The 20,467-nt window shown below is 48.1% G+C and overlaps 1 protein-coding gene across 1 annotated transcript in view; it reads left to right on the top strand.

The window, feature by feature from the left end:
- Ruvbl1 (RuvB like AAA ATPase 1) overlaps positions 1 to 19,124 on the top strand; it is a 34,588-nt gene extending 15,464 nt beyond the window's left edge. Inside the window, exons 4-11 of the mRNA XM_075983547.1 lie at positions 259 to 410; positions 2,832 to 2,921; positions 3,679 to 3,828; positions 5,148 to 5,211; positions 6,405 to 6,603; positions 14,057 to 14,159; positions 18,017 to 18,108; positions 18,770 to 19,124. Of these exons, the coding sequence (XP_075839662.1) occupies positions 259 to 410; positions 2,832 to 2,921; positions 3,679 to 3,828; positions 5,148 to 5,211; positions 6,405 to 6,603; positions 14,057 to 14,159; positions 18,017 to 18,108; positions 18,770 to 18,929 (1,010 nt within the window). The 3' untranslated portion in view covers positions 18,930 to 19,124. The remainder of the gene's footprint in view (positions 1 to 258; positions 411 to 2,831; positions 2,922 to 3,678; positions 3,829 to 5,147; positions 5,212 to 6,404; positions 6,604 to 14,056; positions 14,160 to 18,016; positions 18,109 to 18,769) is intronic.
- The last annotated feature ends 1,343 nt before the right edge of the window (positions 19,125 to 20,467 follow it).

Here is a 20,467-nt window from a genome sequence, read left to right as displayed (position 1 = left end):
TACACATAATTAAAAGAAAACAAAAATAAATCCTTAGGAGTTAAGCAATCAGATCTCTCTCGTACACTCCGCAGCACCTCCAGTTTGCGCTTGTCTCTACTGCTTTTCTGTCCACAGTGGCGTCCTTCCACTTACATTATTAAAGTTGATTTGTCATGGATGTTTGGGACTGAGAGTTTTGGCGTGTAGGTGTGTGAGAAAAAAGTGGCCTCTAAGAGATGGTTCTTCTTCTCATAGCCACTTTGCTATCTCTTCCAGGGCTTCGAATAAAAGAGACGAAGGAAGTTTATGAAGGGGAGGTGACAGAGCTTACTCCATGTGAGACAGAGAACCCCATGGGTGGTTATGGCAAAACTATCAGCCATGTGATCATAGGACTCAAGACTGCCAAAGGAACCAAACAGCTGAAGGTGAGTCTGTGGGGCTCTTACCTTAACTCCCAGTGCTGTGTGGCTCTGGGGGACAGTGTGACCTCTGCCTGTGTTCTGTGCACTGTTACCGTGGGGCTGCACAGGTCATCGTGAAGGTGTTAAATGATGGTACAGGACCTTGCACTTGAAGACTCAGAGGCTGTAGCTGCTACTCTCTTCTTCCTAGAAAACCACACACGTGCATTAGAATGAGCTGGTAGGTAAGTGACAAGCCTGTCTCTGCCATGCCATATTCCATATGATACTTCATATCCAAGGCCCTAGCCCTCTGATGCGCACTGAAAGCAACACCTCGAGGAGTCTGTCCGAGTTGCAGGGCAGATAGCTCAGTGGGCTGCAGGACTCTTACAGCAGCTCTTGATAGGCTCCCATGGGTTGAAGCTCGAGGCCTGCAGTGTACTGAGCGGGCCTTTGTCTGACCCTTGAGCATTATCCTGTTCCTGTTGTCCTTTAGGACACAAGCTGGGATGCTGGAGATCAGAGCATAGACTTTAAAGTCAAAAGGAATCTCTAGCTTTGCTAACTTTTGTTTTATCTTTTAGCTTTGTTTCTTCTATTACAGACAAGCGATGTGGTCTTTGAGCAGCTGTCTGTCCGCTACTGGGAGTGCTAATTGCTTATCTCACACAGTCCTGGGGATGAAACTTGTAGTTTTAGATCCACAATGAGAAGTGGATATTCACGTCTGTCCTAGCTCTGCTTTAGCTATTGCCACAATGACCAGGAAACGTCATCAGGCCCTCCATGAGTGTGTGTGTTGGCCTAGAGCTGACAGCTTCAATAGATGCTGTCAGTTCGTGTGTATACACATACCAAAGCTCCCTTCGAGGGAAGTTAGCACTGGTCACAGACTCCATGCAACCTGCATTAACCAATCCAGAGTGCGTGGCAGGGCTGGCTCTCACCCGGCAATATAGATCTGCCTGGCAGCTTGCTCTGCAACCCCAGAAAGTTAACTGGGCTCTATGGACCCAGCACTTCATCTAAGGTGCTAGATCAACTGGGTAATTTCTGTTTTTACTCCACTCTGATTTTTCTGGTTTTGTGATTCTGAGGTTTCTTGGTCACTGTTTTATGGAGAGCATAAAAATGTCACTTCTTTGAAGAGCTGTTTTCTCTTTTTTCCTAACAGGGTTCTTCATCCCAGGAGTTTGCCTCGGTAGCTCTCTGTTGAACGCAATGTTCAGGCTTCGTTCTATACTCATGAGGTTTCCTAGTGGGAGGCAGCACCTTTTCAGTAATCACAACTTAAGTCAATTCATTTGGGAAATAAACTACTATAAACACACTTGAGGGACACACACACACACACACACACACACACACACACACACACACACATCGTGTGGTATATTCTTGAGTGTATCTTATTCTAAAAGGCCTGCAACTTAAATTTGACCTGTCTATGAGGCTACCCTGACAGTTTCTTTTAGGAAAATAAGAGGAAAGTAAAAGAGAAAAACCTCAAGCCACTGATAGTCCCTCCCTGTGTCCCATTCTTAGTCCTGAGCAGCTACTCTCTGTCTCTGTAGGTCTATGTGCCGGGGACATTTCATAGAGATGGAGCCATACAGTACGTCTTTTCCTGTTTGGCTTCTACCCAGTGCTGAGTTTTCACTCTTCAGTTGTGTTCAAAATAGACCTCTGGTTTTCCCCCACTGCAACCACATATGTAATATCTCTCTTTGAAGTTTAGCCTAAAGAGATGTGTCTAAAAGATGCTGTCCTAGAACATCAGTAGCCAAGGGCATGGGTCTGGGCTGCCCAGGGAAGCTACAGGTCTGTCTGTGCTTCTTGGCAGTCTGCCTATGACCATAGGCAGGCCCTGAGTACTGGCATTGACTTAGAACCTGGGAGAGTTCTAGCTTATGTCTCATTTTGAAGTTTATGCATCTGTGATAGTGTCTTGATGCAGTTTAGGTAGATGAGGAATCAAAGAAATCATGAGCCTAGCGGAATACTAACCTGGTAAGCGGGTACTTGCAAGTTCTGTGTTAGGAAGGTCCAGGGCTACCTGAGGGAGGGGAGGAGCATAGTGCAGTCAAATGGAGAGGGATAATAGGGTTGTGGTTCCATGGTCAGCATTGTTCATACTTAAAAGCTAAGCTAGAGACATCTATGAACTCCCACCTCGCTCCTTTCTGGCCTCTAAAACTAAGGAAGGTGAACCACGGTGTCCTGGTACCCTGTGACTGACTTGTGGGCCCACTTTCTCTTCTCCTCTCCCTGGACTGATCACCCGCATCCCACTCTGATGTGCTCTGGCTTTCATGCTCCCCAGTGATAGATGCTCCATGCAGTTGCTGGCCTCTCGATATCCCATGGAGAGGCACCTCACAGTGTGCTAGAAAGAAGTCAAATATGCATTGCAGTTCTATGAGTCACCCTTGTTTTTTTCAGCTGGACCCCAGTATTTTTGAAAGTTTGCAGAAAGAGCGAGTAGAGGCTGGAGATGTGATTTACATTGAAGCAAATAGTGGAGCTGTGAAGGTAATGTCCTTTCTTCATGGGATAAAGCACTGTGTCTGATTTGTATGTCATGGGAAGACCTGGGTGCAGGAGGAGGGTGGGCACTGCCTGGTGCCATGCCATGGGAAGGGCAGAGTTGTCCCTCTGCGTATTATAAAGTTTCTTTCTTTTCCTTTATCTTCATTCTTTAACCTTCTCATGATGAAAACAGACAGTCTGTTAGAAATACTGAGACCTGTTTAGAGGGGGAGTACAGGGTGAGAGACCAAAACAACTTTAGTCATTTTCAAATTGAAATGTGCAGTGTATTTAATCTTCCTTTATCTCTCTGGTATTTTCTTTCCAAGATATATGCATGTGGGAAGGAATGCGGCATTAGCTGGCATTCTTTTCGTATCTGATTCCCAGTGTCCTGTACAGGGTTGCTCACTGTTTAATGGATGAGCATAATACTTGATATCATGCAGTAAATCACCCACCTACAAAAGAGGCTGAGCAGCTCCCTCTGTCTCCAGTTAATCTACTGGATTTGCCCTTTATCGGGAATTGCATACAGTTACGGGTGTTGGGGGGTACTCTGGAGAAAGTATTGGGTATCTCCAACCCGCCGATAGCCTCCTTTTCTTGGCAGAGGGCAGTGGGCACATTGGGAAATTGTCAGGGAGACTATCCTTGGTAGGCTACAGTTGGGAACCAACCTTTTGTGTCATTGAACATTCTGTCATTTGAGGACTGAGCAGTGAAAACCCGCATAGCATTTATGTTTCTCTGTCTACAGAGGCAAGGCAGGTGTGATACCTATGCCACAGAGTTTGACCTTGAAGCTGAAGAGTATGTCCCTTTGCCAAAGGGAGATGTGCACAAGAAGAAGGAAATCATACAGGATGTGACCTTGCATGACCTGGATGTGGCCAATGCACGGCCTCAGGTACTGCTGTGCCACTGTGGGCAGCACTCTTGCCTTTTGTCTCTTTCTGGAAGCTCTGGGGACGAATCGTCAAGATCTTGCTGTCACTTTGGAAGCAAGCACTCCTTTTTTGTCTGTGATGTTCAGCAATTAGCATGGGCATGAGCTACGCAGGACTCCTTTGTTCCCATTCTAGTGCAGCAGTCACAGATGATTTCCTGGGCTATTTCTTCTCCCAGCCAAGCCTCCCACCCTGAGCTAGCCAGCTTCCTCCCTGGCTTCTGTCCAGCCTTGGCTCGTGCCTGAATGCTCAGAGTGTTATTGGCAGGAGGGCACAAGTGCTTTGTGAGCCTCATAGGTTTCTGAAAGCCTAGCACAGCTCCGACCTTCCCTCCACTGAGCAGGGTCTCAGCACCTTTAACTTTGAGTTGGAATCAAGTCTGCAACTCTGGAGGGACAGTGGCTACTTAGACATTGACTGATGACTGTAGGGAAGGATGGCATCCCCTCACCACATCTCTGAGAAACATGGTTCGAAGAACCAAAGTACACATGTTCCTTGTTGGCGGCCTTTTAGGTTGCATTCCTTTTTATCCTCCTAGGCCACCTCTTCTTCAGGAGAGGAGTCCCAGAAGGCTTTGCTCAAGAGATTGTTGACACTAGTCTTAGACCAGCAAGTGCCTTTAGGAGGTAGATGTCTGTCTCCAAACTGACCCCAGAAGCCTCTGCTTTAGGCTGAGTGTGGGGTCAGGAGCAAGTCAGCAATTGTATAGGGGCCTAAGCACCAACAGAGCAGCTCTTTAGGAGGAAGGGAAGATGGTACAGACTGTACCAAAGCTTCGAGTCATAGAAGAGCTTGTGTCCAGGGGAAAGTGTGTGGTTCTTTGTGGCTAATTCAGGAATAACGAATTTAAAAAGATACAGTGAGGAGAGGAGGCCACCCTCCCCACTATACTCTCAGTGGAAGGAATTTGATTCCTACAGGTCTGAAGTCTGTGAAAGTTTCTCTGTGTTCAGAAGCTTCTCAAGGGAGTTGGCATGGTGGCACAGGCCTTAACCCTAGCACTCAGAAGTCAGAGGCAGGGGGATCTCTGAGTTCACAGCCAGCCTGGTTTATAAAGCAAGTTCCAGAACAGCCAGGGCTACATAGAGAAACCCTGTTTCAAAAAAAAAAATACATATATACATAACAGACATGAAAATAAAAGCTTATTAAGCTTTCAAGGGGACTCGTGTTGGGGTCTCAAGTACATTGGTATTGGAAACCTATATAAAGCAGGAAAATTAAGTTTTGGTATCCTCCTTAGACAGCAAGGCTGACTGAGTCTTCTTTTCTCCAGGGGGGCCAAGATATCCTATCCATGATGGGCCAGTTGATGAAGCCAAAAAAGACAGAGATCACAGGTAAGAGTCAGTGTTCTGTCATTCTGGAATCTGCAGCAGGATCAGGACCCTGGGTGCTGGGCTCTGGTTCTGTGTGCAGCTCTAAGCAAAGTGTGTGTGGGACTGGTGTCCTCTCTCCTCTTAGATCACAGCCTAGCCCTGTCGTCTGTGCTCTGTCTAGACAGTCAGTAGTATGCTTTTTGGCCCCACACACCTAGAGTTTCTTGTCCTGTAGGGAGGTTGAGAAGTGGGTACACTCTGCTGCCATGGCAGTGCCACCTTCCTCCCCACTCTCCTGTGTGGCCGTTACACCGCCCTTCTCTCCCCACCTGTGTTCTCTTTTTCCCTACTGACTTACAGTCTCACTCACTCTGAAGTGAGGTCTCAGCCAGAGGAGCAGCTAGGGACAGTTCTTCTAGAGAAACTGTGTCTGGTTTTCCCCTTGGCTTTGTGTGGCTGCTGAGACAGGGTGTTATTGTGTAGTCTGGAATCTTGCACTCTGTATTTCCTGCCTCAGCCTCCCCAGTGTTGGGGGCACAGGTATGTGTGCTGCGCCCAGCAACAGCCACTGTCTTTTGCCCTGAGTTCTTTATTCTCAGGCAGTTCTTACCTGGTAGATTTGGTGGAAGAGGCATCAACTCCTGCAGGACTTTTGGTTCTGTTTGTGACCAAACCCTCTTGGGCTGTGACCTTGGTGGCTTATATATGACTCTAGATAACCTCATCTTCTAGGAGCTAGAAGCCATGTTTCTCTCCAGTGAGGGCTGAGACTACACTTGATTGAAGGCTGATTAACCTTAGCACTGTCATATATGGCCACAAGACAGGGTCATTTACAGAGCACAGAACAGGAAGGTTTGCATATGAAAACTGGTATCCTGGGCTCCAAGTCTGCTAGTCTCTGAGATCAGGTTTGAACTGGATCATCAGGTTGGGAGAATGAGATAGTGAGGTGGGGTGGGGAGTGTGAGGAGGTTGGTCTTCCTTTGCACAGCCCTCTTGGGGTTAGCCAAATAACTTTAGGGAAAGCCTCCTGTTTTGTGGCCTTTAGGTGTGTTTGTTCCTGTCTCAGAAGATATAACTGAAACTGGAGTGTGGCCCAGGCCTGCTGGGGCCTCACAACCAGGGAACCAGGCGACAAGGGTGGGTTTGGGTGAAAGTCAGCTCATAGTGGGAGCTATTTGCTGGCGCTGACCCTGCCATCCCTCATCTAGATAAACTGCGAGGGGAGATCAACAAAGTGGTGAACAAGTACATTGACCAGGGCGTTGCAGAACTGGTTCCTGGAGTGCTCTTTGTCGACGAGGTCCACATGCTGGATATCGAGTGTTTTACCTACCTGCACAGAGCCCTGGAATCTTCCATCGCCCCCATTGTCATCTTTGCTTCTAACCGAGGCAATTGTGTCATCAGGTAAGGCCCCTCCTGCCTGCCCCCTAGACTTCCCACCTTCCTTCTCGCAAGTTTTCCACTTGGACTGAGTACATCTGCAGCACCAGAGACAGATAGGGAAGAAGCAAGGCTGTGTCTTAGAGATGTTATGATGAGAAGGGTCGTCCTAATGGTCTTTAGGGCCATTGAGTGTACAAAGGGATGGTCACGTAGGGCTGGTTTTTGGTGGAATGTCATGGGCTAGCTGACTTCTTACATCACCTGCTGAGAGGTAGGCATGGCCAACTTCACTTCAGGTGAGGGAACTGAATGATGTAACTTGGCCCTGTTCTTCTCACCCCACAGACCTTTCTGTGACACAGTGGTACCTTGCTGGCCATCCTCCCTTATGCCCTGTTATTGCAACAGAGTGTCTCCTCTGTTATTGCAGACCTAAACCTGGGGCAGAGGACTTTTCCAGTCTCCATGTTGTCTTTAATACTCTGGGCCTGAGCTGCAGAGAATGTAGACGCTTTTGTCTGAGGCCCTTGTCAGGTCCCTAATATGCAGTTGCAGTGTCCTAGAGATTTCCTGTGGTCCTTTGGGACGTTCAGGGTTAGCTTCTGCAGTGCTGGAATGGATGGGACTTCTTTTCAAGCCCACATCAGCTTCATAGTTGCCCTGGGGCTTGTGATCCTGGCAGTGGGCACTGGGAACTGGAAAAAGGCCCTATGGCCCATGAGTGTTCATACTAGCTAGAGCTACAGGGAACTAGAAGTCCAGACTGCAGGCTTGCCGCTCCATGAGGATGGGCCACTTGCTGGAAAAACGTATTCTGCACTAAGACTGTCCGCACTGGGTGCTACTGGCTCTGGAGCAGGCTAGTGGGGAGCAGTCTGGTGCTTGCTGTGAGCACTAGTACATTACAACAGCAGCCCACCTCGGTTGTGTATCCACTTACAGCTAGCTGGGTTATGTGTGTGGTTCATTGTGTGGCTGCCCTGGCACCCTGTGATGCAATCTGGTTAAGAGGAGTGCCACAGGTGTGTCCTGCAGTGTTAGAGGAAGCTGCTGTGCCAAGTCCAGGCCAACTTCTGGAAAGGGTCAGGGGCACCTAGGTGTCATCTGGAAGCTAAATGGGGGCCCTGACCCAAAAAGCCTGGCACCTGTGGCTCTGCTGGAGACTTGGTTTTTTTTTGCACAACTTCATCTGTGCTCAGCATGAACACATGATGCCCCCTGCTGGGAGCTATGCAAACAAAGCTAACCTAGCCCAGTGAGTACCAACAGAGGCTGGCAGCTCTTGGTCTCAGTTGCCAGGGCTATATCCAGGAAGAAGGAGTTCTTGATCCCAGCCTGTTTGTGAGAACCAAGCTCTAACCAGCTATGTGAACTAACCACCAAGTGGACTTGGTACTGAGTGCTAGTGGGGCTGCTCCATCATTCTGACAGTATCCCCAAGAAAGCCCACACGTGGAGCATCACAGTGCACTGCTGCTCTTGCCAACCTGGACAAGCAGGGCCAGAGCTCTTACCAGGTGTGCATGTTACGTGGGTTTGGGTGAACACTGGACTCCAGAGTACACACTCAGCAAGTTTTGACTAGAATGCTAAAAGGCAAGGTTCAGGAATATCTGCATGGTATGAGCAGGCTGTGATGAGTTGTGCACAGCCTTCTCCCCCGAGGAGCTCGCTGCTGAGTTCTTGAGCCATAAGCATCATACCTGTCACCCAGACTCTGAAGGGGATTGCAGTGCTGAGGACTTTCTCCTTGTCAGCTTTCTGGAGCGCTCTTTATGAGCCACAGATAAATGATGTCAAGGCACCCTGACACCTGAGGGCAGATGAGGTTATCTCCCAACGGTAGACTACAACCTGGAAAGTCCACGTGATCTTCAACTCAGTGGCTGCTGGGCAGTGAGCAGGCAAAAGTGTTGAGTATGGCACCACTTGGCTGGCTGTATAGGTGGAGTTTCTCTTGAGTCTCGACAGTTGCTCCCAAATAGCCACACAGAAACTTAGTATTAATTATAAATGCTTGGTCAGGAGCTCAGGCTTGTTACTATCTAACTCTTACAGCTTAAATTAACCATTTATATTAATCTACATTCTGCCGTGTGGCATTACTTCTCTATCATCTTGTACTTCCTGTTTCCTCTACTGATCAGTGACTCTTCTGACTCTGTTCTTCTTCCCAGGGTCGTTAGTCTGGTTCCCCTGCCTAACTTTATCCTGTCCAGCTATTGGCCAGCCAGCTTCTTTACTAAACCAATCACAGCGACAGTGTCAGGGAATGCTCCACAGCTGGCCTCAAGAACACTAGGCTCTGACATCCAATGCTGTGAAAATATAGCCATGACAGTGCCCTTTCCAGAAGTTGACTTACATCTACCTTTTGGCTTCTGGCCATCTTACCAGCTGTGTGTCAGTGGCTTCATGGGTTGAGCCTCAGACATGAGTCCATTGCCTGCAGGCCTTGTGTTGTCTGGGACATGAGTTCTAGCACTAACCTGGTTCCCACAAGGGAAATGTCAGTCATGTGGAAGTTCATAACCTTAAGCAAGTTCCTTGACCTAAACATCCTCCTGGTCCCATCGTCATCAGAAGGGGATGGTCAGTGTTTTTCTTGGAAATTATACAAATTATATAGTCCCAACCATAAATTATTTTTGTTACTACTTCATAACTGTAATTTTGCCACTGTTATGAATTGTAATATAACTATCTGTTTTAGGCAGTGACCTACAGGTTGAGAACCACTGCTCTAGGCCATGTGGGCCTGGAGTTCTGTACCATAGGCTTGTTCCTACTTATCTGTCCTATTCATGACTCAGCCTCAGTAACCTGTGGGAGCATGGCAGGCCTTGTGGCCCTGTCATAGGCCCTCTTGGCCCTGGCAGACTACCCTCAGGTCTTCTGGGTAATGTCCAACTGTGGATGCTGGAGAAGGAGGAGCTCACCCCTTTGCTGTCCCAAGGAATCCTATCCCTTTGGATCCAGGAGTGTCAGCTGTTAGATGAGAGTGGCCAGCACTGACCTCAGCTCTGCCTGTGAGAGGCTCCATTTCCCATGGAGTCATGTCTTCCTGGGATTTAGGAAGGTTGGTAGGAATTTCTGAAGGTTAGTTACCTTGTTGTGCCAAAGTGTCAAGACTTAGCCCAGTGTGGTCTCCCTTCAGTGTTGACCTGTGACAGATGTGTAGAATGATGCTTTTAAAAGGCACTCACTGTATTATAGACAAATCTGATGCATAATGAAGAATTCGGTGGTTTGTAGTATATCTGCTGTCTCTACAGATTTGCCTTTTTTCATATAAATGGCACTAAACTTGTGGTTGGCTTCTTTCACTTGTTCTCAAGGCTCATCTGTGTTGCTTTTTACATTTTGTTATAGAACCATATTCCATAGTGTGGAATATTTAATGGCACATGTCACCTGTGCATTCCTCAGCTGACGGGCAGTAGTTCTTTCGGCTGTGATGAGTGATGCTGCTGTGGACATAGTTGTGACTTCTGTGGGGTGTGTCCCTAGGAGAATGGGTGCTGGGTTAAGTAGTAACTGCTCAGCCTTTTAGCAATGATGACTCTTCCCAAGTCACTGCCCTCTTTACACCCCACCAGCATTGGGCGGAGTTCCATAAGCCCATTCTTCCAGCACTTCCCAACATCTGTCTTTCCAGTTAGAGCCACCAGCCAGTGGGGTATGTGGCACACTAGTTTGACTTATGTTTCCTAATGGGTGGTGGGAAGTTGAACATTTTATTTTTCTAGTCACTTAGAAGTCTTTGGAGAAATGCTTGCTCATGTCCTCCTATGCCTATTTATTTCCTTGTAACAGAGTCTCATATATCCCAAGCTGGCTTCAAATTTATGCTGTGTAGCCCAAGTTGATGACATGGGATTACATATGTGCCCAGTTTTAATTTAGGTTGTTTGTCTTTATTCTTAAACAGTAAACATTCTTTATGGCCTGGTACCTTTAATTCCAGCACTCAGAAGGCAGAGACATGTGGATCTCTGTGAGTTTGAGGAACAGAGTGAGTTCCAGGACAGCCAGGGATACTGACTCTAATTTTGGGACTAGGAGTTCAGCTCAGTAGAGTACTTGCCTTGTATGTCCAGTACTATGGTTTTAATCCTCCTGCCCCCAGTAACAAATTCCAGTCCATCTTGAAGTCCAGCCTGCCTGCCTTTGTTTTTTTTCCCCAAGAGTCTACAGTTCAGCTCTTGGTTCATATAAATCATTTGGGTTTAATTTTTGTGCATAGTCACAGAAGGGTCAGTTCTACATCACAGACATAGAAATGTCCAGCTGTCACAAAACCATTCATTGAAATGATCATCCTTGAAAAAATATTTATTGTGTATGTGTGTACATGCATTTATGTGCATCATATATGTGTGTGCAGGTGCTACAGGGGTCAGAGGATGTTGCATACCCTGAAACAGGTATAGGTGGTTCTGAACCACCTGGTGTGGTATTGGGAACTGAACCTGGGCCCTCGAGAAGAACAGTAAGCTCTCTTAATTGCAGAGACATTCCCCAGACCCAAATGACCATTCTTATCGAGTGGCATTGGCAACCAAGTCATATGGCTGTCCTTTTAAAAATAGTGTCATTGTGTCCACTGGGCTGAGGTCAGGAGCCTGTCAGGAAGTTGCCTATTGAATTGCTTGGGTGTTTACTGTGTTTCAGCCATCAGAAAAGCCTTGTGTCACCTGTGTCCCTGGCATTGTGGATTACAGAGAGCAACAGTGGGCACTGATCCTCAGGTGCTGTTCTACCTATGAACATCTGGCAATACCTGGGGACATTTTTATTTTTCATGACTCAGTGCTTTGGGTGTCACAGTGCATAATACAGCCTCTGACAGAAAGTATGGGGTCCAGAAGTCAGTAGTGGCATGGTACAGAGCCCAGAGTTTAGGCAGAGGAGTGTTAAAAAGTGTATGGACTATTTGCTCAAGTGAAAGCTGTTTGTAGAGGTCCAGCGTATCCTGCAGAGGCATGGTACCCAAGCTCAAGGGGTGCTGGGCATGTAGGCTCACCACCCAGGCTGTCTACCTAGAAGTGTGGTATTCATTAGAATACATTTATTAAGAAGTTTGTAGTAAGATGTGGGTTTGCTCTGTTCCTAGTTCAGTGCTGGCTCTGCAGATGCCACTGAACAGTGTCCCTGTGTTTCATATGGGAGTCCACAAACAATTTCCCATGAACGTATTCTCTAGAAGAATCTTTGTGCTTCAGATTCATCACTTGAATGATTAAATAGTAATTGGCAGTTCTTAATTTTTTTTTTTTAATACTCTTTGGCTCTTCAGGAACCACTCCCCAGCTACCAAATAAATCACATGGAGTCTTACTCTTTCTTATGAATGCCTGGCCTTAACTTGGCCTGCTAGCTTTTCTTAAATTATCCCATCTACCTTTTGCCTCTGGGCTTTTACCTTTCTCTATTTCTGTATATCTTTTCTTTCCTTTTTTTCTCTGTGCTTTTCTGTGTAGCTGGGTGACTGGCCCCTGATGTTTTCCTCCTTTTCTTGCTCCTCCCCTAGGTTTCTCCCCCTATTCATTCTCTCTGCCTGCCAGCCCCGCCTATCCTTTCTCCTGCCTTGCTGTTTGCTGTTCAGCTCTTTATTAGACCAATCAGGTGTTTTAGGCAGGCAAAGTAACATGGCTTTGCTTAGTTAAACAAATGCAACATAAAAGAATACAACGCATCTTTGCATCATTAAACAGATATTCCACAGCATAAATGAATGTAACACATCTTAAACTAATATTCCACAACACTTATTGACTTCTGAGTGGTCTTTTGGTTTAAGATTTAGCTTTCATGGACTCAGCCATACAAAAGCTCATCAACCACATTTGTGTGGGCTCTGTCTTCTGAGGGCTACTGGAGGGCACTTCATTGCTCACACACGCTCTTCCATGGCATTATCTTATGTGTATAAATGTCTTGCCTGCCTGTGTCTATGTACCACATGTATGCAGAAGCCTGTGGAGTCCAGAAGAGGACATTGAATCCCCTGGAATTGGAGTTACAGGTGGTTGTGAGCCATCGTGTGGCTTCTGGGAACCAAACAACAGGTCCTCTTCAAAAGCAGCCAATGGCCTTAGCCACTGAGCTGTCAGCCTGTTTCCTTTCCTTAAAAACAGGACTCCTGTAGCCCTTAAGCATCCAGTCCCATCTCCCACTTCGACCATAGCAGACCTCAGTGGCTTCTGACTTCCTTCTGTGGATATGGCCGTTTGTGGCAGGCAGTCTGTACCATTGTCCTGTGTTTGTTTTTCTTAGTGGGTTTCCAGTTTATCCTGTGCTGCCACACACCTCACTTCCATTTATCTTTATAATAAATGTACACTGATACTTAACTGGTTAAAAAGAATTTCAAAATAGATGTTTGAATATTTTTTTCTTGCTTGCACCTCTTTTTCTTCTTCCTTCCTTTTTTATGTGTCTGTGTGCACATTCTCATACCACATAGCACTGCACACTTGTGGAGGTTCTCACTTTGCTCCATGTGGGCTCTGGGAATTGAAATCGGACTATTAGGCTTGGTAAACCCCATTGCCTGCTGAGCTGTGTCGCCAGTCCTGAAACCACATATTTTGATATTAACAATTAAATTGAAGTAACATGCCTTGTTCTTTGTTATCCTTTGCAGTTGTGACTGGGCTCAAGATGCTAGGGAGGCTGATGGCCACCCATGTTAGAATGGCCTGCTCCAGAGGCCCACAGCTATTGAGCTCCCATGACTGCAGCCAGGCTGGCCTGAAGAGCACCAGTGTTTGCCCAGCGTGTGTCGCATCAGGCAGCTGGCACAGACCTGGCAGGTTGGCAGGCCTCCTTGCCTGGCTGTTGACAAGGGCTTGGCTAAGGGTTGAAGAAAAAAACAAAGGATGTAATTGGACAATTCTTGGGAAGAAAAGAGTGAATGTTAGGGGAAACATTTGTGCCTCATTAGTGACCAAGGAAATGCAACTCAATCAAGGTGTTCCCCTTTTTCTAAATCACTAAAGCAAAAAATATTTAGGAATTCAAATGCTTGGTTCTAACTATGATATTGGGCAGCTGGGTTATTCATGTAGCTTTGTTGGCTGGCACAGTCATCCATTCCTCAGACCCTTGAGCTGGTCAGCATGGTGATAGTTTCAGAGGTAATTCACTAATGTGTGCTGTCAAGTAAAACTTAAGCATGCTTATTAAGACTGAAACAACAAACAAAAACAGAAAACTGCACACATTGGCAGTGTAACTATGAGACATTCATTGAAAGTATGGCAGATAGTTTTTTGTTTTTGTTTTTGGTGTGTTCTCCCTTCCCAAACTTTCTGTTTCTGGAATAATGAAGCTATTCCCCTGGGCCACCTGACCCTGATGCTCAGGGATGCTAGCGACCTACCCTGTGCTTTGAATGCCTCTACTCATGTGTATGTTGTCAGGGATCTCAGAGTTCCTTGGGTAATGGGAGTGATTTTGGCCCTTGTAGGGGCACCGAGGACATCACCTCTCCACACGGCATCCCACTGGACCTGCTGGACCGGGTGATGATCATCAGGACCATGCTGTACACACCACAGGAGATGAAGCAGGTAAGCTCCTGAGCCTCCCATTCACTCCTCTTTCTGCCCACCTCTGACCTCTTAGCCTCGGCCTGGCTTTCGTTTACCAGTCTGAGCAGGTCCCAGTGTCCTTCAGGCTCTGGAAGATGGGTCATTTTGAGTGGACATTCTCAGATGAGTTAGAACCTCTGTTCCCTGTGGTCTGGTCCCTCTACTCTTGTGGGAAGGGGGAAAGAAAACATGGACTTGATTGCCACTGGATGACATCAGCCTGAAGAAGGGACAAGTATGACGTAGTTTCCTGATGTGGTAATGCATACCTGCAATCCCAGCACTCGGGAGGATGAGGGCAGGAGTAAGATCCTGTCTCAAAAGGACATAGCAGCTGGTGGTAATGGCATACTTTTAATCCCAGCACTAGGGAGGCCGAGGCAAGCAGGCAGGTGGATTTCTCTGAGTTCAAGACCACCTAGTCTAGCATTCCAGGACAGCTGGGGCAGTTACACAGAAAAACTCTGTTTCAGAAAAAAACAAACAAAAAACAAAAAGGGAAACAAGCAAACGACCACTCTGGGGCTGTAGCTTGTTGGCAGATAGATTTTCTAGGATGCATAAAGCCCTGGTCTGAGTCCCCAGAACCATATAATCTGGGCTTGGTGAAGCTTGTGTGTAATCCCAACACGAGAGAAATGGAGATGGGAGGAGTCTCTTAGCTAATAGTGAGTTGGAGGCTAGGCTAGATAGACTTTAAGGAAAACAAAAACTTAGACACATGAGACTACTGAGGCTAGCTTAAACAGCTGTCCTATGGTTATAAAGCTGGCTAGTAGCTAGGGCAGGACAAGATGCCTGGCGCATTCAGGGGTGTGTGGCTCCTCTCTTCTGGGCACACTCAGAAACTGTGTGTTCTCCTGTGGCCTGTGCAGTGTGGCCCTGTCAGTGCTTCTCCCTGGTGGCTCTCCGGGGGGTCTTGGTGACACACCAGCAAGTCTGGTGTCTCCATAACCAGCTGTGGCTGTCCTTAGTACCACTTGTGTACCTGATTTAGGAGATCACCTCATGGCCCTTGTGACAGTATCTTTCAGTTACTATGACAGTCTTGGAGATAATCAACCTAAGTACGGAAAGGTTTATTTTGGAACATGGTTTCAGTGGCTTTAGTTTGTCACTTGACCCTGTTGCTTTGAGCTTATAACTATATCATGGGGAGGACATATAGCACAGGTGGCCGCTTACCTCATAGTGGCCTATAAACAGAGAGCTAGGAGAGGCTTGGGATCCCAGTTCCTTCTGAGAAGGCACATCCCTCATGGCCTGACTTCCTCCCACTCATCCCTGTGTCTTGAAATGGTCATTACCTCCCAGGCCGATGCCAGGGTGGTCACTCATCAGAAGCAGAAGCAAAACCAAACTGCAGACCAAGAAGCGCTTGCTGTTGAGTCATGCCAGAAGTGACATTCGCTCCTCTGTGGCTCCCTGCCTGGCTGAGTGGCTTGAGCACCTGGCACTTGTGGTGGCTGGTCTTGATTGTCAGCTTGACACACCTGGAAAAGAGGGAGCCTCCGCTGGGAAATTGTCTCCATCCAATTGGCCTGTGGGCATGTCTGTGGGGCATTTTCTTGATTACCAATTAATGTAGGCTGGGCCAGCTCACCGCAGGCAGTGCCATTCCTAGGTGGACCTGGGCTGTATAAGAAACTAGCCGAACAAGAGCCCAGGATCCACACGGTAAGCAGCACTCCTCCATGTCTCTGCTTCAGTTCCTGCCTCCAGGATCCTGCTGGAGTTCCTGCCCTGACTTCCCTGGACAGTGTCCTGTAATCTATGAGATGTGATAGACTTTTCCTCCCCAATCGCTTTGGTCAGTGTTTTATCACAAACTAGAACAGCACTTTCTCTGGTAAATGAGAGCCCTACCTTTGGTTTTGAGACATTGTCACTCAGATGTCACAAAGAGAACTCTCTCTTTGCTTTGCAAAATTATCACATGCATTCTGTGTGATAATGACAGGACCAGGGCACCATCATCCTCAGCTGCATTATGGTCCGCTCCTAGGGTCTTTGACAACAGCTTTCTGATAACTAAGTGATAGAGCTGGTCCCATCCAGAGTCGCTCACCTTGGAGCTACAGGCGAAGCTCCTCTAGAGTGAGTGCTCTGCCTCCCCTCATACTGGTGCTGTGATTGACAGGCCTGCTTGGGCCAGTGTCCAGGCTTCGTTAGTGGCTGCCTGTCTGAGTCTTGCTTTGGCCTTGATGGCTTCAGGGATCCCCTCAGCCTTTTGCTGGAGTTAAGGCCGGTTTTACACAGACATTTAACATGTGAAGGGTGCCACTAGCGCTGACACCTCATAAACATCCCTGCAGCTTATTAAATGAGTAAAGAGCTCATCCATGAGCTGCCTGTTTCCAAGCAGCTGAGGTAGGCGCTCCCGTGATTGTTCTGGCCTGTTCTAGAGACAGTGAGAGCAGATATCCCTGCATTATGGAAGGAAGCCAAGGCACAGATCCAGTACAACAGAGAGGTCTGGCTGGCCCTCCCCTCAGCCAGCCTCTGGCCTTCAGTGTGTGTATCTGTCTGGAGTTGGCAGCACTAGGAATGGGACCTAGGACTCTATGTGTGCTGAGAGCATGCCCTGCGCTGATGTCCACTGATGTGCCCAGTCCCTCATGTAGCTCCAGAACATGCCTGAGCAGCCATGTTTGCTGTTGGCCCTAGGTCTTCCTTATCCAGCTTTTGGTCACAAGTCCTTGAGTCGTGTAGCTGACTGATGGAGCAGAGCAGGGCATCCTTTCTAGCTTTCTTTCCACAGCTCTTGAACCCATCTGGTGTGTGTCTTAGGCCGCTCTGCTGTTGGACCTGATAGCTGAGCCTGTGTAGATTATCACATCCTGACCCCTGAGGAGCACAGCAGATGTATGTGTTTGTGGCCTCTGTAGTGTTGGGGCCGTGTTTGAACCAGTCAGGTGGTCCCCCCCAATTCTGCTCTTACAGCCTTGTCTGGATGAAGGTAGCACCAGCAGTGGTGGCCTGTGAAGTGGGCACCTCTTAAGAATGCATGCTAGCCTGCTGACCTCAGCTCCAGGCAGCTCGCAGTGACAGGCAGCTGATGGCTGCTGACCCCAGCAGAGTCTCAACTGTCAGCCTCAGCCGTCTCGAGCCTCCACTCCCCTTTTCTCTCTCCAGAGTCTGGTGTTAGGACTCAGTGTCTTCCCGTTCCTGGGCCTCTACTCTGGCTGTTTTTACGGCTTTAATTTAAACAGCGGCTTCTTGATATCTTGTTTACGAAGCTGCCAGAGTGAAAAATTCCTGTATTATATGAGGCTCGAAGTCCTCGAGTTATCTCAGCCCCGCAACACACAACATCATTATCCTACTGGCCCTTATCACTCAGTGCTGCTGCGCCTGTGGGACCCCGTGCCACTGCTGCCGCATCTCACAGCCTGCTGGTCGCCCCTCCAGCCTCACCAGGATACTCAGTGCAACAAGCATTAGGCTCTTGATAGATTAGATATTTCAGCGATGTTAGGAGGCTGGTAAATCTCTTAAAGTAACTTTTTTTTGATTTATTTAACCATAGTATTTATCAAGCAAATAAAAAATGTCTTCTCTTGCTTGAGTGCTCAAAGGTGATAGTACCCAAGCTGCCAGGAGAGGTTGGAGCCTTGAGGGCAAAGCTAGGATTGGTCCTAGTTCTCTGTAACAGTGGAGAGGGCTAGAGGAAGCTGTGAGCTACACTGGCATGAGGGTACCCTTGTAGCAACATTCAGGTGGACTGTGACTAGGGCATGTTATCCCCAGAGACGCAGGCCAGCAGTGCTGGTGGCCATCAGCAGGTCAGACAGTGAACACAGCTGAAACACTTAATCATGTTGTTTTCTCCAAAGATCATTAAGATTCGAGCCCAGACGGAAGGCATCAACATCAGCGAGGAGGCGCTTAACCACCTGGGGGAGATTGGCACCAAGACCACACTGAGGTATGCTGTGCCAGGTAGCAGCGTGCTGGGGCCCTTCTACTGTGCCAAGGGCCTTCCCCAGGCACTGAGCTGAGTGCCAAGGATCTAGAAATGAGTTTTAGATCCCAGTCTCCAGCAAGCCCACCGTGGAACTCAGTGGGCAGCCCAGGGAATCAGTGCATGTGCAGTGTTCTCCAGTCTGTTCTTCCAGAGCTCAAAGACAGGGTCTGGAGAAGCTAGTTCTTCAGACCCTGAGCCCTCCCTGTGTCCCTTGAGTGTGTTCCTGAAGGAAGAAACTGGCAGCTGTTTGAGTGAACTTTCGCAGATTGGCTTTCCATGTCTTGGACCAGCATGAACTTTGGGTTGCCTGTGTTGATTTCCCTGCTTGTTAACTAACAGTCCCCATCTAAGTTGGCACTGTCCGCCCTGCCAGGGTGTGTGGGCATCAAAGTGTTAGATTGTCAGCAGCCCTGGAGTCCCCTCCTTTGCAGGGGTGAGAAGAGCACTTGTCCCCCGGTGTCCCCCACCTCAGTTGTGATGGGCAGTGGAAGTCCTCCTTTGCTTCCTCTCCTCGGGTTCACTCCGGCTAGACTGTTGCAGCCGTGCCAGCAGTGTCCACGCTGCCTGCTGACTCTGGGCTCCCTTCAGTGCCCCCTGTTCACTCCTGTGCTGTCTGCTGTAGGTATTCAGTGCAGCTGCTGACCCCAGCCAACCTGCTGGCCAAGATCAACGGGAAGGACAGCATTGAGAAGGAGCATGTGGAAGAGATCAGTGAACTCTTCTATGATGCCAAGTCTTCTGCCAAGATTCTGGCTGACCAGCAGGACAAGTACATGAAGTAACATTGGGTTGGGAGGTGCACCCAGAGGACAGACCCCACACCGTGGACAGGGCCTTGAGTCAGGCATGTTTTGCAGCGTTGTTGGCTCTGTGTGGAAACGATCTTTCTAAGTTATCAAACCTCCATGACTGCTTGGAAGGAACCCTTCCCACCTGGCTTGTTTTCTAATAAAACTAAGTAGGTTATTTTGATTATACCTCTCTTTTTAGGTGTTTATGTTTGGATGTGTGGATATATGTGCTCGTGTGTGTGTGCGCGCGTGTGTGTGTGCGCGCGTGTGTGTGTGCGCGCGTGTGTGTGCTCGCGTGTATGTGTGTGCGTGCGTGTTTGTGTGCTCGTGTGTGTGTATGTGTGTGCTCGTGTGTGTGTGTGTGTGTGTGCTCGTGTGTGTGTGTGTGTGTGTATGTGTGTGCTCGTGTGTGTGTGTGTGTGTGTGTGTGCGCGCGCGCGTGCTCGCGCACACACACACATACTTGCAGGTGCCTGTGGAGGCCAAAAGACAGCATCATAGTCCCTGGAGCTGGAGTTAATAGGGGAGGCTCTAAGTCCTATCTCCAGTACTAAACAAGGTTATTTGTGCATAACATACACAGAAATTAGAGAACCGGTTTAGATTTGTACCTATTGTGGCGTCAGTGCGGGGACTTGCTGGACACAGCACTCTGCAGTAGGGCAGCACATGTGTTAGTGTTGGGCAGAGGGATGTTCCACCTCATCCTCCTCTCAGGCTCTTGGCTGTGAGATTCCCTGGCCTCTCTGTTCTGATGACCTGGACAAGGGTGACTGTTGGGCATTCAGAGCCACAAGTCTGCAGCCCATCTTGGCAGTTACTTTCTATAAACACTTCACTGTGATCCCTCAGCATGTGGACAAGGCTGCCGCGTCTAGGACCTTGTGCATGCATGCTCCCTGTTCTATGCTGGACTCTTGAGTGAAGTTACTATGTACTGACCACACTTGAGGGCTGTGGGCTACCCTGGGAGTCTGCAAGAGGACTGTCACTGTTTGCCTATTGAGTAAAACCATCAGTGTGGTACTTGTGGGTACTTAGTTTGTACATTGGATACCTTGTCTTGAGATAGTTTTGCTATGTAAAGCAGGCTGGTTTTGAGTTTGAGGCAATCCTCCTGCCTCTGTTTCCTGAGTGCTGGCATTCTAAGTGTCAGCATTCTCAGTGTGACGTCATTTGACCTCATGAGGACACAGTGTTGAGGCTAATTGACTGCCCAGATAGCTGGAGACAGAAACTGAATTTGCGTTCAGCCTAGCTGCAGTTTGAGCTGGGAACTGTATGCCTGGACTTCCATACCTAGCAATAGTTGAAGATCTGACCTTGAGCAGGCGAGGCTGTAGGGTAGACTGAGGCAGGTGACTCTACTCAGTCTAACTCTTCACCGCAGCTGATCAGACAGAAGCATGCGGTAGCGGTGGGTTGGGGATATTCTTGTTCAGCCCTCAGCACCTGTTCTCCAGTGCTTTCAGTGAGGACTAGGGGTGCGAGCTTGTTTTTCCTAGCCACAGCCCATGGATTCTGCTACT

Source organism: Microtus pennsylvanicus, chromosome 8, assembly GCF_037038515.1.
Source record: "Microtus pennsylvanicus isolate mMicPen1 chromosome 8, mMicPen1.hap1, whole genome shotgun sequence".
Classification (NCBI taxonomy): Eukaryota; Metazoa; Chordata; class Mammalia; order Rodentia; family Cricetidae; genus Microtus; species Microtus pennsylvanicus.
Note: the sequence above shows the minus strand (reverse complement) of the source record. Positions and strands in the feature narration are given on the sequence as shown.